This window comes from Pongo pygmaeus, chromosome 22 (assembly GCF_028885625.2).
Source record: "Pongo pygmaeus isolate AG05252 chromosome 22, NHGRI_mPonPyg2-v2.0_pri, whole genome shotgun sequence".
Lineage (NCBI taxonomy): Eukaryota > Metazoa > Chordata > Mammalia > Primates > Hominidae > Pongo > Pongo pygmaeus.
This window is the reverse complement of record NC_072395.2, coordinates 57,929,732-57,943,564: the sequence shown is the minus strand read 5'-3', so window position 1 is coordinate 57,943,564 and position 13,833 is coordinate 57,929,732. Positions and strand designations below refer to the sequence as shown.

Below are 13,833 nucleotides of genomic sequence, written 5' to 3'. Positions count from 1 at the left end.
TGCCCTCTGGCACCGGCAGTGCTGTGAGGGCGCATGGAGCGGCTCAGTGGTCTCCAGGGACCTCAGCCTTAGGGGAAGTGCAGCAGAGGCCTCAAGGCCCCCCGCGCTCAGCTAACGTTGCCCTCGCTCATCCAGAGCACAGCCCAAGCTGCAGGAGGGCCAGAAGGGCAGATGCTCCACAGCTCGGACAGCACCCATAAGACTCGTGTGGAGAAAACAGCAAAGGCCGGTGTGGGACGGAGAGGACGTGAACGGCGAGTGCTCGGAGAACAAGCACGCCAGCAGCGAACCCAGGGGGGCCAGCCCAACAGCCAGTGCTCCGAGACACCGGCCAACGGCAATGCCCCATCCTCACCACAAACGCCACTATATGCGCCGACAGTGGATGCGAATGCATGACACAGACAGCGAGTGCCAGTGTGACTGTCATGGCTGATGCTGAGCACTGCACCAACACACCAGAGAATCTGCGGGCCCAGGGCTCAGCTCCTGCTTGCGGGGCGCAGGCCGGGCCCCACCGTCCTACGTACACAGCAGCATGGGCACCTTAGGCCTCTCCACCCCCCTCTGCCCAGAGCCTGCCACCATCCGTGTTGTACAAGGGCCAGGTGCTGCACAAAGAGGTCACGTGCCTTGCCCCGGGCTGCCAGCTCCAGAGAATGGTCCAGGGACGCCATGGTCATCCGGCCCCAGGGCTGCTCCTGACCCTCCTGGGATGGATCCTCCGGGCAGAGAGGGGATGAATCACATTCTGGATGGCGGCTTCAGGTCAGAAAGCTGCCAGGTCACCCAGGTGCCACGCGAGCTGCTCCCCGGAGACGGTTTTCGGCCTTGGGTTTATCACAGCGGCTGTTTTCTGTCTGCCAAGCCAAGCCTGGCTTTCATCTCCCCTCGCACAATGCTCTGCTTCCTCAGCCTCTGGGCTTATCGTGGTTTTCTTTTCTACTGTCTGGAATTGAATGTTTAGTTCATCTATTTTGTATTCTCGTTTATAATAAAAACATTTTAGATGAGAAGTTTTCCTCCCAGTGTGTTTCTGGCCACCTTCTGGAAGCTGCCCCGCACTGTCTGCCACGGCGGCATCAGCTCCTCTCTGACCTCACAGCAGATTTGGAGGGCATCGCGTGAGTGTCCAAGCACCTCTCACCTCAGTGCGACACAGGGCTGGTTTCCAGCCTTCCTGTGTGCTTGGGGGGTGCCTCACGTGTGCACGTCGCAGCTGCAGTGCACTGTTACCGGGGGCCAACCTCAGCTGCATGCTCACCCGCCAGACCGTGGAATCCCACAAACAGGGTTTCCTCAAACAGTGACAAGGAGACACGAGTAGGCCCCACGGTAGGATGGGAGGGGCCTGTCTAGTGAGAATCTCAAGGGAACAACCTTGTCAGAGGCCCACAAACCCAGAGAACACAGGGACGGGGCTCATCCTGGAATGTCAGGAGCAGGACAGTGGCCCGAGCATCAGGACATCTGAGGGCCAGACCAGTGCTGGGACCCCCGGGAGTAGCAGGTAGTAGCGGGCAGCAGCAGCCTCAAAGAACCCCAGGACCTCCACCCAGGGGGAAGTTCTGGGTGGGGACAAGGACAGACAGGACACCTGGTCCTGAGAAGCCACACAGAAGCCTTGCTGTCAGACGGGCCTCCCTCAGGCCTGGGCTGCCTGGCTCTGAGCCCCCAGCAAGGTTTGCAGCTGTGGGGAGGGGAGAAGTTAGGGGTCCTGACCTCTATGCGGCACCAGGTCGGGGAGCAGCAGGGCAGGCAGGGTGGGGTCCCGCCTTGGGGGACCACCTGCCAAGGGCAGGGCAGGGGCAGGGAGGTGGCCAGCAAGCACGTCCCCCTCCCTACTGGCTGCAACTTCAGTGACACTGCTGAAAACCTGCAACCCCAAGGCGTCAGAGACACGACTCCTGAGCTGCAGGAGTCTGAGGCCTCTCAGAGGCCTCTGTTCAGCCAGGGCTGGACACCAGCCAGGAGGAACCCTCTGCTGCCCTAGAATATGAAATTGGAACAGAAGGTTATGGGCCAGTTCACTCATGGGCAGAGGACAACTCCAAAATGAGGCCCCAGCAGGCAAAATACAGCCCGGCCCAGGAATTCCCATCCCCGAGCTCAGGACTTCAGAAACACAGGCTGTGCGGCATGCAGGAGGAAAACACCTTTCACTTGCCAGCAGGACAAACAATAGAAAAACACATAATTTTCTCAAAGAGCACCGAGAAGTAAGTCAATAAAATCTTCTCCTGACAAAAGTGTTCCACAATTAGGAATGATGGGCTTCATTCCTACTCTGATGGACTGCGTGCATAAAAGCAAATGCCTACGTACTGGTTGAGAATGCTTGGGTTTGCCTCTAAAACCATGCACACGCACACGCACGCACGCGCACGCACGTGCCCACACGCACGCACACATGCGCACACACGCACACACATGCACACGCACGCACACACATGCAGTCACGCACACACACATGCGCACACACACGCACACAGAGGCATGCACACACGCACACACGCACATGCACACACACAGGCACACGCGCACACACGCACACATGCCCCCTAGCTCCGCCCCAGAGAGCAAGGGCGAGACTGCGGGTGAGTCTTGACTTTCTAGGTGCAATTGTGCTTTTCAGCAGGCTTTCCCCTGAGGACTTTAGGAAACCCTGGGGCTTCCTTCCTTGGGTTGTGGGAAGGACGAGGCCGCTCGGCTGCCCCCTCGGCAGGGGTCAGTGCCGCGTGCCCGTCCTCTGCAGCTGCAGCACCTCCCCAGCTATGGAGCACCCACGTTGTCGTGACAGGAGGTCTCCTTTGGGGAATCGGGTGAATGGGGACCCTGAAAGCCGGCTGGGAAGCCTGTGTGGACCAAGAGCACTGGCCCTGGCTCGGCCACTCTCCACGCCCTGGGGGGGCCACCTAAGGAGCCCACGCAGCCACAGGCCAGTTGTTCTTCCAAGGGCGGGGGCTCTGGATGGGGCCAATCTCATTGCACGGCCTCCACGGCAGCACGCGGCCCCTAAACATCTTTGTGCAGCTTCTACGACTCTGCCCTGGTCCCAGCCCACGGGCTCCGGCCTGTCTGGGTGAAGTGCCTGCAGCGGCTCCGGCCTGGCCCACACCTCCCTGGCCAAGTCGCCAGTGAATAAGCCCTCCCCATCCCAGGGACCGCAGGAAGGGGTGGTGAGGAGTGGGAGGGAATTGGGGGGCTCTGCCGAGCTTCCCCTCCAGGAAGGGCCGCAGGGCTCAGGCACGCAGATCCCAAAAGGTGTCTGACTTCTGCCCTTGGAAAAGAGGGACTGGAGGGATCCACAGGGCCACGGGAGGTAGGGTCAGGAACAGGGCCACCCATGGAACAGCTAGGAAGGCTCCTCGGAGGAGGCAGCCTTGGAGTATGCTGGGAGGAGACTGCAATGGGGGACGTGGCAGAGATGAGTCCTCTGCGGGTGACACTGCTGGGGGCCTGGGGATAAGCAGAGGCCTTGGCTCCAGCTGTGGTGGAATGGGACCTTCAGGGAGAAGGCAGGTGGAGCAGTGCCCAGCGGGAAGCCCACCTCAGCTTGGCTCTCGGAGCTGGGCCTGCCTGGCTGCACTGGCCTCTCCTGCAGCTGAGGCCGCAGGTCCCTGGAGCGCACAGGAACCCCAGGGCCGAGAGGCTGGTCCCAGGCCTGTCCGTCTGGCAATGAGAACCACCTGCTGCTCTGTAACCAGCCTGCTTCTGGGTCCCACCTGCCTCATCTAAACCTGGACACCAGCCCACCCCCTGAAGCTTGAGTGGGGCGTATGGGGCCCCCCACCCTGAGCAGCCAGTGGTCAGCACGATCACTGCCCCAGCCCCTGGCATCACCCCCAGGCAGGGCCTTGTCTGAGTGGACCCAAGTGCCCACTGGGCTCAGCTGTCCCCTGGCCTGAGTCCTTGGCCACTTCTCACTGAGCCCGGGGGAGCCAGGATGCTTCTGGGGAGGAGGAACGTGACCCAGCATGGCACCCCGGAGCCTGGGGTCCATGGGCTGGGTCCTAGGGATCCCAGGGCCCTGCACCATCCTGAGCAGAGGTGGCTGCTGCCTCGTGTCTGCAGACCTGGAGCCCCAACCCTCCCCATGCACCAGGCCACAGAGGTTGGCTGACACTGACCAGCAGCAGTGCCCGTTGGAAAGGATTTTGGGTTTTCGAGACACCCATGCATAGATGCCTCCTGGTAGCACTTTCAGCAGGGCCCTGAGGGTCAGTCCGGCTGGGCTTGGCCATGTGTCCACTGCCCAGGACGGGGAGGCCCAGGCTGGTCGGCGGCTGAAGGGTCCAGTGGAAACAGGCGGGGAGCAGCAGCCGCCAAATGTGGGGGCTGGGGCCAAGGCAGCGTGTCCATTACAGGGGCACAGGAGCCCCAGAACAGAGCTGCCGGGAGGGGCTCAGGGGTCCACTCCAGCTCCCTTGGCTTATGGAGGGTCAACTGAGGCCCACAGAGGGAGCATGACCTCCCCAAGGCCTCAGCCACCAGGTCTGAGGACAAGCCAATAGCAAACCACCCACTGGGCCTTATGTTGGGGGCAGAGACCTCACCCTGGGTCCTGCTCTCCAGCAGGCAGCGATCACGGCATGTGGTCAGCGGACACAGGAATCCGGGACCGCAGGCCGCAGAGCTGCCAATGGGAACAGAGAGGCCCCGGGGCTCCCTCCCAGCTCTGTGGAGGGCTCCCCAGAGTCCAGGCCTTCCCGAGGCTTCGATGGTGCCAGGTTCTGTCCCCAGAGGCCAGAGATGTCCTGTTGGCATGGGTTTTGGCCAACCCTGCCCAGGCTGGCCTGGGCCCCTGGCTGAGCTGCCCACTCTCTCCCAAAGGTGGTGCAGGCATCTTCTGGGGGCATATTGGGGTGCAGGTGAGCGGCTGTCTTCTAACAGACACCAGGTGTGCCTGTGTTTCTGCAGTAAACAGGGCACCATCCCTGCTCCTTGGGACAGGCACCCTCTCCCCCTAGAAAGCTCCAGCAGCACCAGACCACAAGGGCCTGACACAGGATCAGCCCTGGCACGCCTTTCACCCCCCACCCACTCTGGACTTTCTTTCTCTCTGGAAAATGCAAGCTCCTGCCTGCAGGGCTGGGCGCATCTGTGACGTGGGGCCCCTACCTAAGCCCAGCCAGCCCCAGAGGATTTGCAAGCTGCTTTCCTATTCCTGCCCATGGCCTGGGCAACAGGGGACACATACCTTCCCCGGAGGGCAGGGAGCTTCCTGCCAGCTTCCCTGCTGCCTCCACGCTCAGTAGCTGTAAGCAAAAGCACCAGCCTTGTGGGGCCCACAGCCTCATCTGGGGGACTGGGATGCAGACGTGACAGCTGGGGCTCTGGCAGCTGTCTGGCATGACAGCGAAGGAAGGGTGGTGGCCCCTGGGCTACCAATGGCATGGCAGAGACTGGGACTGCCTGTGCCCAGACTTCTCACTTTGAGACGGAAAGGCCCACTGCATTTTAAACACAAGCCACCAGGACTTGGGTCTTCTCTTACAAGCAGCCTGCCATGAGACTAGGAGGCCAGCAGTCCCCGCTCATTCCCAGGCCCGGCGAGCCCGTCCCCGCCTGTTCCACGTGGGCCTGAGTTCTGCCTGCCCCTGTGCCCCACCTGGCAGAGCTCATCCTAAAGCGGCAGAGTCGGGAGTGGGGATCCTGGTCCCCGAGCACCTCCTGGCTGGAAGCTGCCTGCTGCCCACCCAGCCTCGCCTCCACCCTCCTCAGTCCCCACTGGGGCTGTCTCTCCGGGGCCCAGGGCTGACCACCCTCCACTCAGAACTCTCCCGCCTCCCACAGGCACCCATTTCCCTCCCGGGAGACTTCAGGGCCGGCCCAAGGGCACAGGGGACAGGACTTCCTGTAGCCATCCTATGCCCGGTGGCTGAGCTCTGAGTGGGGGGCTGCAGCAGGGATCACGGCTGTCACGCAAACGAGACAGAGCTTGTGGGCCCTGCCAGGGACAGGCTTCAGGCAGCGGGAGCCAGGCCCCGTGTGGGTGGGGGCAGTTTCGCCAGGGGTGGAGGGACCGTGGGGCAAAGGCCAGGTCCAGTCAAACCCCAGGCCACCCAGGAGCCATGCAGAGTTCCAGAGGAGAGAGACAGGCGGCTGCCCCCATCCCATAGGAGCTGCACAGACACAGGCCCGGCCGAGTTCTCCAATTAAACATCAGGGTTAATTAGAGTCTTCCGGGCCCAGGGGAGGGGGCCGAGGTGGAGTAATCACGGCTGTGCCAGGAAATCCAGACCTAAAGCCGGGGGAAGAGGGGAGCGCGTTGCTCACTGGGAAGGCGAGGAGGCCAGGGCTCTGCCACCCGTGAGGGGTGCCCCAGCCATGCCAGCTCTGGGCCAGAGCACACAGGTCACACTAGGCTCAGCGGGGCCCTCATGCCGCCTGTCCTTAACGACTGCGTGTGGTCACCACCACCATTGGGGCCAGTGGAGGATGCGAGAGCACCAGAGGCCAGAGGCCCAGCATGGCGGCTTCTCCTGAGGCAGCAGGGTGGGCGCCAGTGTCGGGGTGTGTGGGGGGCTATGTGTGGGAGGGTGTATGGAGGGATGTGTGGGGTGTGTGGGACTGTGGGGAGGTGTGGGAGGGTGTGTGTGTGCAGTGTGTGTGGGATGTGTGAGTGGAGGGGTGCAAGTGTGGGGGGCATGTGTGGGATGTATGTGTGGGGTGTGTTTGGGGGTTATGTGTGGGGTGTATGGGGGAGGTGTGTGGAGAGGGGGGTGTGTGTGGGGAGTGTATGGGGGTGTGGGTGGGTGTGTGGGGTGTGTGTGGGGGATGTGTGTGTTGGGGTTGTGTGTGTAGGGTGTGTGTAGGGGTGTGTGTAGGGTGTGTGTGGGGTGTGTGTAGGGGGGTATGTGAGAGGATGTGAGTGTGGGGGGCATGTGTGGGATGTATGTGTGGGGAGTGTATGGGGGGGTGTGTGGGGTGTGTGGGGGTGTGTGTGTGTAGGGTGTGTGTAGGGGTGTATGTGGGGTGTGTGTGTGTGGGGTGTGTGGGGGGGTGTATGGGGGTATGTGTGGGGAGTGTATGGGGGGGTGTGTGGGGTGTGTGTGGGGGGGTGTGTGTGTAGGGTGTGTGTGTGGGGTATGTGAGGGGATATGAGTGTGGGGTGTATGGAGAGGGGTGTGAGTATATGAATCCCACCTCTCAACTTGGAGTTCAGGAGGGAGGGGCTCAAATGGAAAATAGATCCTGTCTTGGACCCTGTGGAAGGGAGGCCCCTGCCTCCGGCCCCGTGACGCCTGGGCGCTCCGGGACACTAGAGTGTGCACTGCGATCCCCCTCACACAGACCTGAGCAAAGCAGGAGGCTCAGCACAAGTAAGACGCGGTCTGGGGTGGACGCCAACCTTGAACATGGAGGAGAGAGACAGAAGCTCCGTGCTCCTGAATCTCAGCGCCATCACCTGGCTGGCTGGGGAGGGAGGCTCTCTCCTCTCAGGCCTCAGTTTCCCCACTCAGGGCTCCAGGGCCTTCTGTCCTATGTGGCGCCGGCCACCGGGAGATGAGGCGTCCGCTCCACAGTCTTGCAGGGACCCTCAGGCCTCAGACGCCTCTGCATGGAGATGAGGCATCCGCTCCACAGTCTTGCAGGGACCCTCAGGCCCCAGGCGCCTCTGCATGTGTGTCACCTGGAGGAAGTATTTAGAATCAGAAAACATGTCATCACTGGTTTTCTCTGAGAAATACCCCACCAAAAATTTTAAAATGAAAACTTCATCTTCAGGAAGACTGAAACAAGCCAGGAAGAGGCCTGTCATTATCACCCTGACCCACATTATTTTAACATCTTTGGAAAAAACACTTTAATTGGGTCTGTTTGACTTTAAAAGAAGGGAGCTTTCCATGAGGGTCTCAGTGCCAGGAGCCAGGGCCCAGCACAGACGCCCCAAGACGGCAGCTTCAAAGAGGAAGGAGGCAAGACCAGCATCCTGCCTCCCCGCCTGCCGGCAGCCACCCCGGCTTCCTGGAAGCACTCACTGATAGCAGTGCCCCTGGAAAACCCTGGTCACGGCGGCAGCTGAGAACCCACCAGGCTGGAGGGGCCGCCGGGGGCTGTAGGCAGACAAGGCCTGGGCGGCAGCCAGCACCCACCAGCGTCTCGGAGCAACGACAGTGGCTGCCGTCACCGGCGTTATCGCCACACAGGGAACATTCCAGAAGCAACACGCCTGGTGTTTGTACAACACTTGGCTTCCAAGCAGCAGAGAACCCTGACTCACCAGCCTGGGGGCCGCGGCTGTGCCTTGCCCCTGCCTGATGCGGCCCCAGTCACCGCCCTCCCTCCCCACACAAGACGAAGGTCACAGACGCGATGGAACCTTCAGGGACAAACTCAGGCTGGTGCAAGGGCGCTGTGGGGCCTGGACAAGCCAGGTGCAGGCCTCATAGAGACAAAGCCCTCACGTGGGGCACTCTCAGAGCCCAGCGATCCAGGCAGCGGAGCAAGGCACCCGAATGCAAGCCGGCCCTCAGGGCCAGCACAGGGTCCCGCTGCCTCCCACAGCAATGCTGCAGGGAACACACCCCTTGCCGGGAGCCGACCCACTCACACGTCTGGGGTGATGCGGGTAGACCCCACCACGCTTGCCCGCTGGGGAAGGTAGAATGCGCAGGCTGAGACGGACAGCTCAGGGAGAGGTCCATCGGGATGCTGGAGTCAGCTCTGTGTGCAGCGCCCGTCCAGTCCCCGCTGTCCCCTGTGAACACTACACGCAGGCTGTGTGTGCAGCGCCCGTCCAGGCCCCGCTGTCTCCAGCCTCCCATTCACTCATCTGCGCACAGTCCCGGTGCTGCTCACATAGCGCGCACAGGGCAAAGACCCTGCTCTCTGGAGCTTTCCTTCCGGTGAGGAAATAAGAAAAGAAAACCAGGGCCCCAAAGTGTCCAGGAGCATCATGGCCAGGGCAGGAAGGTGCTAGACAAACAAAGAAAGGCAGGGGCCGGGTGCTTCTGTTTGCGCTGGGAGATCAGACCCTGAGAAGGGGCCAGAGGTCCGGCTGGGCAAGGGGAGCCGGCGTGGACGCCCCCATGGGCCCTGCAACAGCCTCCACCTTCCTTCCCTCATCCTCACATCCCAGCCTCAGCCCACTCGTGGCCATCAGCAGCCCCCTATGGCTGCCCAGGCCCCAGCTCCTGACCATGAGGCCCACACCGCCTCCGCATCCTCACCACGCCCATGGTGCTCCGCTCCAGCTGCAGGCCCTCTCCCACCTGCTGCAGGGGCGTCTAAAACCCTGGTGCCCAAGACCACCCCTAGACTGGAGATTTCCCAAAACTCACATCCCCCAGAACCTCAGAGCCGGACCATATTTGGAACCAGTCAAGATGAGGCCACACTGGAGCAGGGAGGGCCCTAACCCAACATGGCCGGTGTCCTCATAGGATGTCACAGACATAGGGACGCGAGCGACGTGGCCACAAGCCAGGACACCAAGGGCTGCCGGCATCTGTGGCACCAGGAGGAAGTGTCTGGAATCAGAAACACAAGTAATCACCAGCAGCTGGACAGGCAAAGGAAGACCCTGCCCTGCAGCCTGAGGGAGGTGGCTCTTGACACCCCAAGGGCAGACCACCGGCCTCCGGGACACAAACAATGCACTGTTGTCTGATGCCCCCACTGTGTGCGTTTGTCACGGCAGCTCCAGGAGCCAGAGAGGCTGGCCAGGGTGTGCGGGGCCGGCCCCGGAGCGGTGGGAACGGTCCCTGCTTGCCTGAGGACACGGACGACAGTTGGTGACGGACACACAGCTCCTGGGAACAGGGATTGCTGACTCAGTGAGGGGCCTGAGAACGGGAGGGCCGGGGGCTTTCTTGGGGAAAGGCGGACCCAATAGCTGCTGGGTGTGGGCCTTACAGAAGCCTGGTAGGTGCTGAGAGGTGGTTTCCTCGGCCCCCCCTGGAGCGGCCACACTAAATGCAGCCTGAGGACAGCCAGGGACAAAGGAGATCCCGGGTGCCTGGAAGGAGAACCTGGGCCTGCCCGGGGCTGAGGGAGACCCCCCAGGGCCTATGGCCGTCCCAGCCAGGAGCCCTTCACTCTGGGCCAGGCATTTGCTATTCCTTTGGCCAACACCCCACACCCCCTGCAACCAGACACTGCCCTTCCTACGGGACTGACAGGGTCGGCGGTTCCTCCCACTGCCTGTCCTGTCTCCCACTGTGCCCCACAGCCCCCCATATGCCAACACTGGGCCTGGGGCTGAGGCACCTGGGACGTGCCCAGGCCAGGTCTGTGGACCTTGAGCCTGGCATCCACGGTCCCAGCCCAGAGCTTCTCAAAGAGTCCTGCAGGCCAGAGTCAGGCACCTCCAGGCCCCAGGAAGCTTGGATCTGCTGTGTTAACCCTTTAACTCCGAAAAATGCACCGAGGGCCCCAAGGTCTAAAAGGCATGAAAGCCCAGTCAACTGTAGAACTTGTTTAAATCAATTACCGAGGGATTCATGTTCCTTCTCCTGAAGCTCCTACAGTCATCCTCTCTGACCTGCTGATTCAGGGGCTCTACCCCAGGTGAATGTCCAGAGAATGCACACACCCCATCCTCTGCCTCGAGCCTCCCTCTCAATGATGGCCAGGAGAGCTCAGCTGACAGCCACGGCAAACCCCACACTTGGACGCTCTTGTCACGGGATGACCCCGTCCCAGATGTGGCCTTAGCTGAGGGTTGGGCTCTCTGCACCTGCAAAGAATGCTGGGGTGGCACCCCCACGAACACTATCAAGGGCTACTTTCCTGGGACAATCTGCATCCATCTCAGCTGACGGGACACCTGCTGCCGCTCCTGCCCGGCCAAGTACCCGTCGCTGTCCTTCCACAGCAGCCTCCTCCCTTCCACAGCACCCTCCTCCACACGACTCTCAGGCACCGCCGGGAGCTGCTCACCCAGGGAGGAGTTAGAGGCCCCTGAGCCCGCAAGAATCCCTAGAAGAGGGGCTGCAAGCCACAACCAGACAGGAGTCATTTCAAAACCAGGAAGCAAGAAGCGTTTTTACGTTTTTATTTTTTAGAGACAGGATCACTCTGTCACCCAGGCTGGAGTGCCGTGGCGCAATCTTGGCTCACTGTAGCCGTGGCCTCCTAGGCTCAAGCAATCCTCCCACCTCAGCCTCCCCAGTAGCTGACTACAGGCACGCACCATCACGCCTGGCTAATTTTTGTTATTTTTTTGTCAAGATGGGGGTCTCACTATGTTGGCTGGTCTTCAACTCCTGGCCTCAAGTGATACGCCTGCCTTGGCCTCCCAAAGTGCTGGGACTACAGGTGTGCGCCACTGCGCCCGGCCAGGTTTTTACAAGAAACCCAGATCGTGGGATTAGGATGCTGGAGGAAGTGGAAGCCGCCCCCGCCTGCCTCCCCACAGGCTGCGCTGCATGCATCCCACAGACGTTGTTCCCAACACTCGCTCTACCACAAAAATGGTTTTGTCGCAAGCACTAGTTTGTGACCAGCTCCTCTGAAGCGAGAAGCCCGTTCTCTAAGGAGCTGGGGCTGGGCAGCCAAGCCGGCCCCCACCGAGGGAGCGTGGGATCTGCCGCCTGTGGCTCCTATACGCCCGTCTGTCCCATCGGCCAGGGCCTTGGAGGGTGTCCAGGCTGTCTTTGTGGATGCCGTGTCTGCTCATGTCAGGGAAGGGCCAGGACACTGAACAGAAGGGACGCAGGCTCCAACTCGCCTCGGCCACCCACTCGCCAGGCAGCCTTGGCAGTGCTGCTGGGGCTATGAACCCTGAGCAGGCAGCAGGGCCAGGGGAGGTCGGACCATGGGGGCTCACAACAAGAGGGGCTATGCACAGGGGCCACCCACATGCCCTGGAGCCAGAAGGCCCTGGAGTCCCTGGGACCACCCCCACCCCAGGCAGCCTGGGAAGGCTCAGGGTGCTGGGCCCCCGCCTGGGAGCTGAGAGTGGTCCTGCTCTGCACTTCCCAGACACTCCGAGTGGGGTGCACCACCACATCCAGCCTGCCCAGCCCCGCAGCAGGACATGGGCCAGCGAGGCCCCGCAGGGCACTGTGACAAGGGGGAGCTCGGGCAGGGGGAGCCAAGCTGGGCCTCAGGGGCCTAGGGACGCACCACCCCCTTGCTTTCCACAACCTGAAAACAAGGACTGATCAGTCACTGATTCACAGTCCAAAAACCAACCCCCAAATCCCAGGGCTTCCAGCAACAAAGGAGGACCTCTCTCACTTCTGGGTCAGCAAGAGCTTCAGGGCTGGGCCCATTCCACGTCTCCTCCCTGCAGAAGGACCCTCTGCTCTCCGCCCCCAGAGCAAGGCAGTGGGCTGCCTGGGTGTGGAGCAGCTGGGTAGGGCGAGGGCAACGGGTGGGGTAGGTGGTGTGCAGCCCAGGGGGTGCAGACAACAGGCGAGGAGCAGGCCGGGGGCCTTGCCAGGGCCATCTGTGTCCTTGGTCACTGAGGATGGCAGGGGAGACTGGAAGGGAAACAGACCCCCAGGTGGGGAAGGCCCCGAGCCAGTCCCCACGGCAGCCCCTACAGGCCTCAGTGCTCCTGGATCCCACCAGGGCCGCAGCAGGAACCGAGGCTGAAGCAAATCAGGGCGGCTGGTGACACAGCTGGGGCCACACCCAGGCACAATTCCTTCCCAACACAGCCAGGAGGCTATCTTGGGGGCACCAGTGCCTGCTCAGGGACGGACTTGGGGCCTCCACAACTGCAGTCCCCACAAACCCTGTGCACGGTCCACCCTGACTGCGTGGGGGCTGGGGCCCCCAGTGGAGGGATGTGGCTTGTTGTCCTGAGGAGAGCGGGGGCAGCTGTCCCAGGGTGGGCCCAGCCCTGTGAATCAGGCAGCAGCTCATGGGAATGGCCCTGGCGGTGCAGGGGAAGTTCACAGAGCCATTTATTGAGCCCCACAACCGACCAGAGGGAAGGGCGTCCACCAGACTCAGGCCATGGTCCTTGAGGGGCCGGCGCTCTCTACTTGGCCCACACGTGTGTCCTGAGGAGTTGTGGCATGCCCGCTGCCCTGGTCAGAGCTGGCCGCCATCTTCCAACTGCATCTGCCGGGTCAGCGTCTGCCCAATGGCCACCAGCGGGCTGGCTCTGTAGGCCGGACTGGCCAGCAGCTCCTGAAACCGGGTCCTTTCTTCCTCGCTGAAAGAATAGAGACCACAGATCAGCAGGCAGGAACCCCCAGACCCCTCAGCACCCCCAGCATCTGACACAGCTCAGCCCCTCAATACCCAGGCACATCAGACACCGAAATGAATGGCAGAGGCCTGGGGCCACCATGGGACTGAGTGCCGGGCCTCGGAAACTTCCGGCAGGAGGGGAGAGGCTGCCCCGGGCCATCCTCGTGGCCACATGCATCCCAGAGCCCTGGCAGTGCCCACTGTGGGGTTTGCCGTTGAGGTGTCGCCCGGCCAGCAAGTCTGGGGCTGATGGGGCTGCTGCCAAGGCTGAGAAACGGGGCGGCAACTCACAAGCCCGGCAGACTCACACCTTACATAAGAGACGGCTCCCTCCATGGGCGACTAAAATAGACGCACACGGAGGAGAGCCGAGAGCCGAGACCCGAGATCCTGAGCCGGCAGAGGCCTGCAGCAGAGGGGGGCGCGGCAGCCCCAGACGGGTGCCACGGCGACGACCCAGCACAGCACCAGCTCACCCCAGCCACCACCCAGCCCGGCGGCCACTCAGCTCCTGCTCTAAAACCAGAGCAGCCACCCGCATGCCAGAGAGCTGCCCTGCGGAACACAAAGGTGACCTGGGTCCCATCTCAGGCACAGGAGCCTCGGGGGCAGCTCCCAGACGGGCTCTGCTGCAGCTGCCAAGAGGCCCTGAGCCTGGTGGCGGGGAGGTGGGGCCTG

The 13,833-nt window shown here is 62.1% G+C and overlaps 1 protein-coding gene across 2 annotated transcripts in view; it reads right to left on the bottom strand.

Moving 5' to 3' along the window:
• Positions 1–10,987: 10,987 nt before the first annotated feature.
• SLX9 (SLX9 ribosome biogenesis factor) overlaps positions 10,988–13,833 on the bottom strand; it is a 36,612-nt gene continuing 33,766 nt past the window's right edge. For both annotated transcript variants that reach the window (XM_054468546.2, XM_054468547.2), the window contains exon 6: positions 10,988–13,117. In XM_054468546.2, coding sequence (XP_054324521.2) covers positions 12,994–13,117 — 124 coding nt within the window. In that variant the 3' untranslated portion in view covers positions 10,988–12,993. The remainder of the gene's footprint in view (positions 13,118–13,833) is intronic.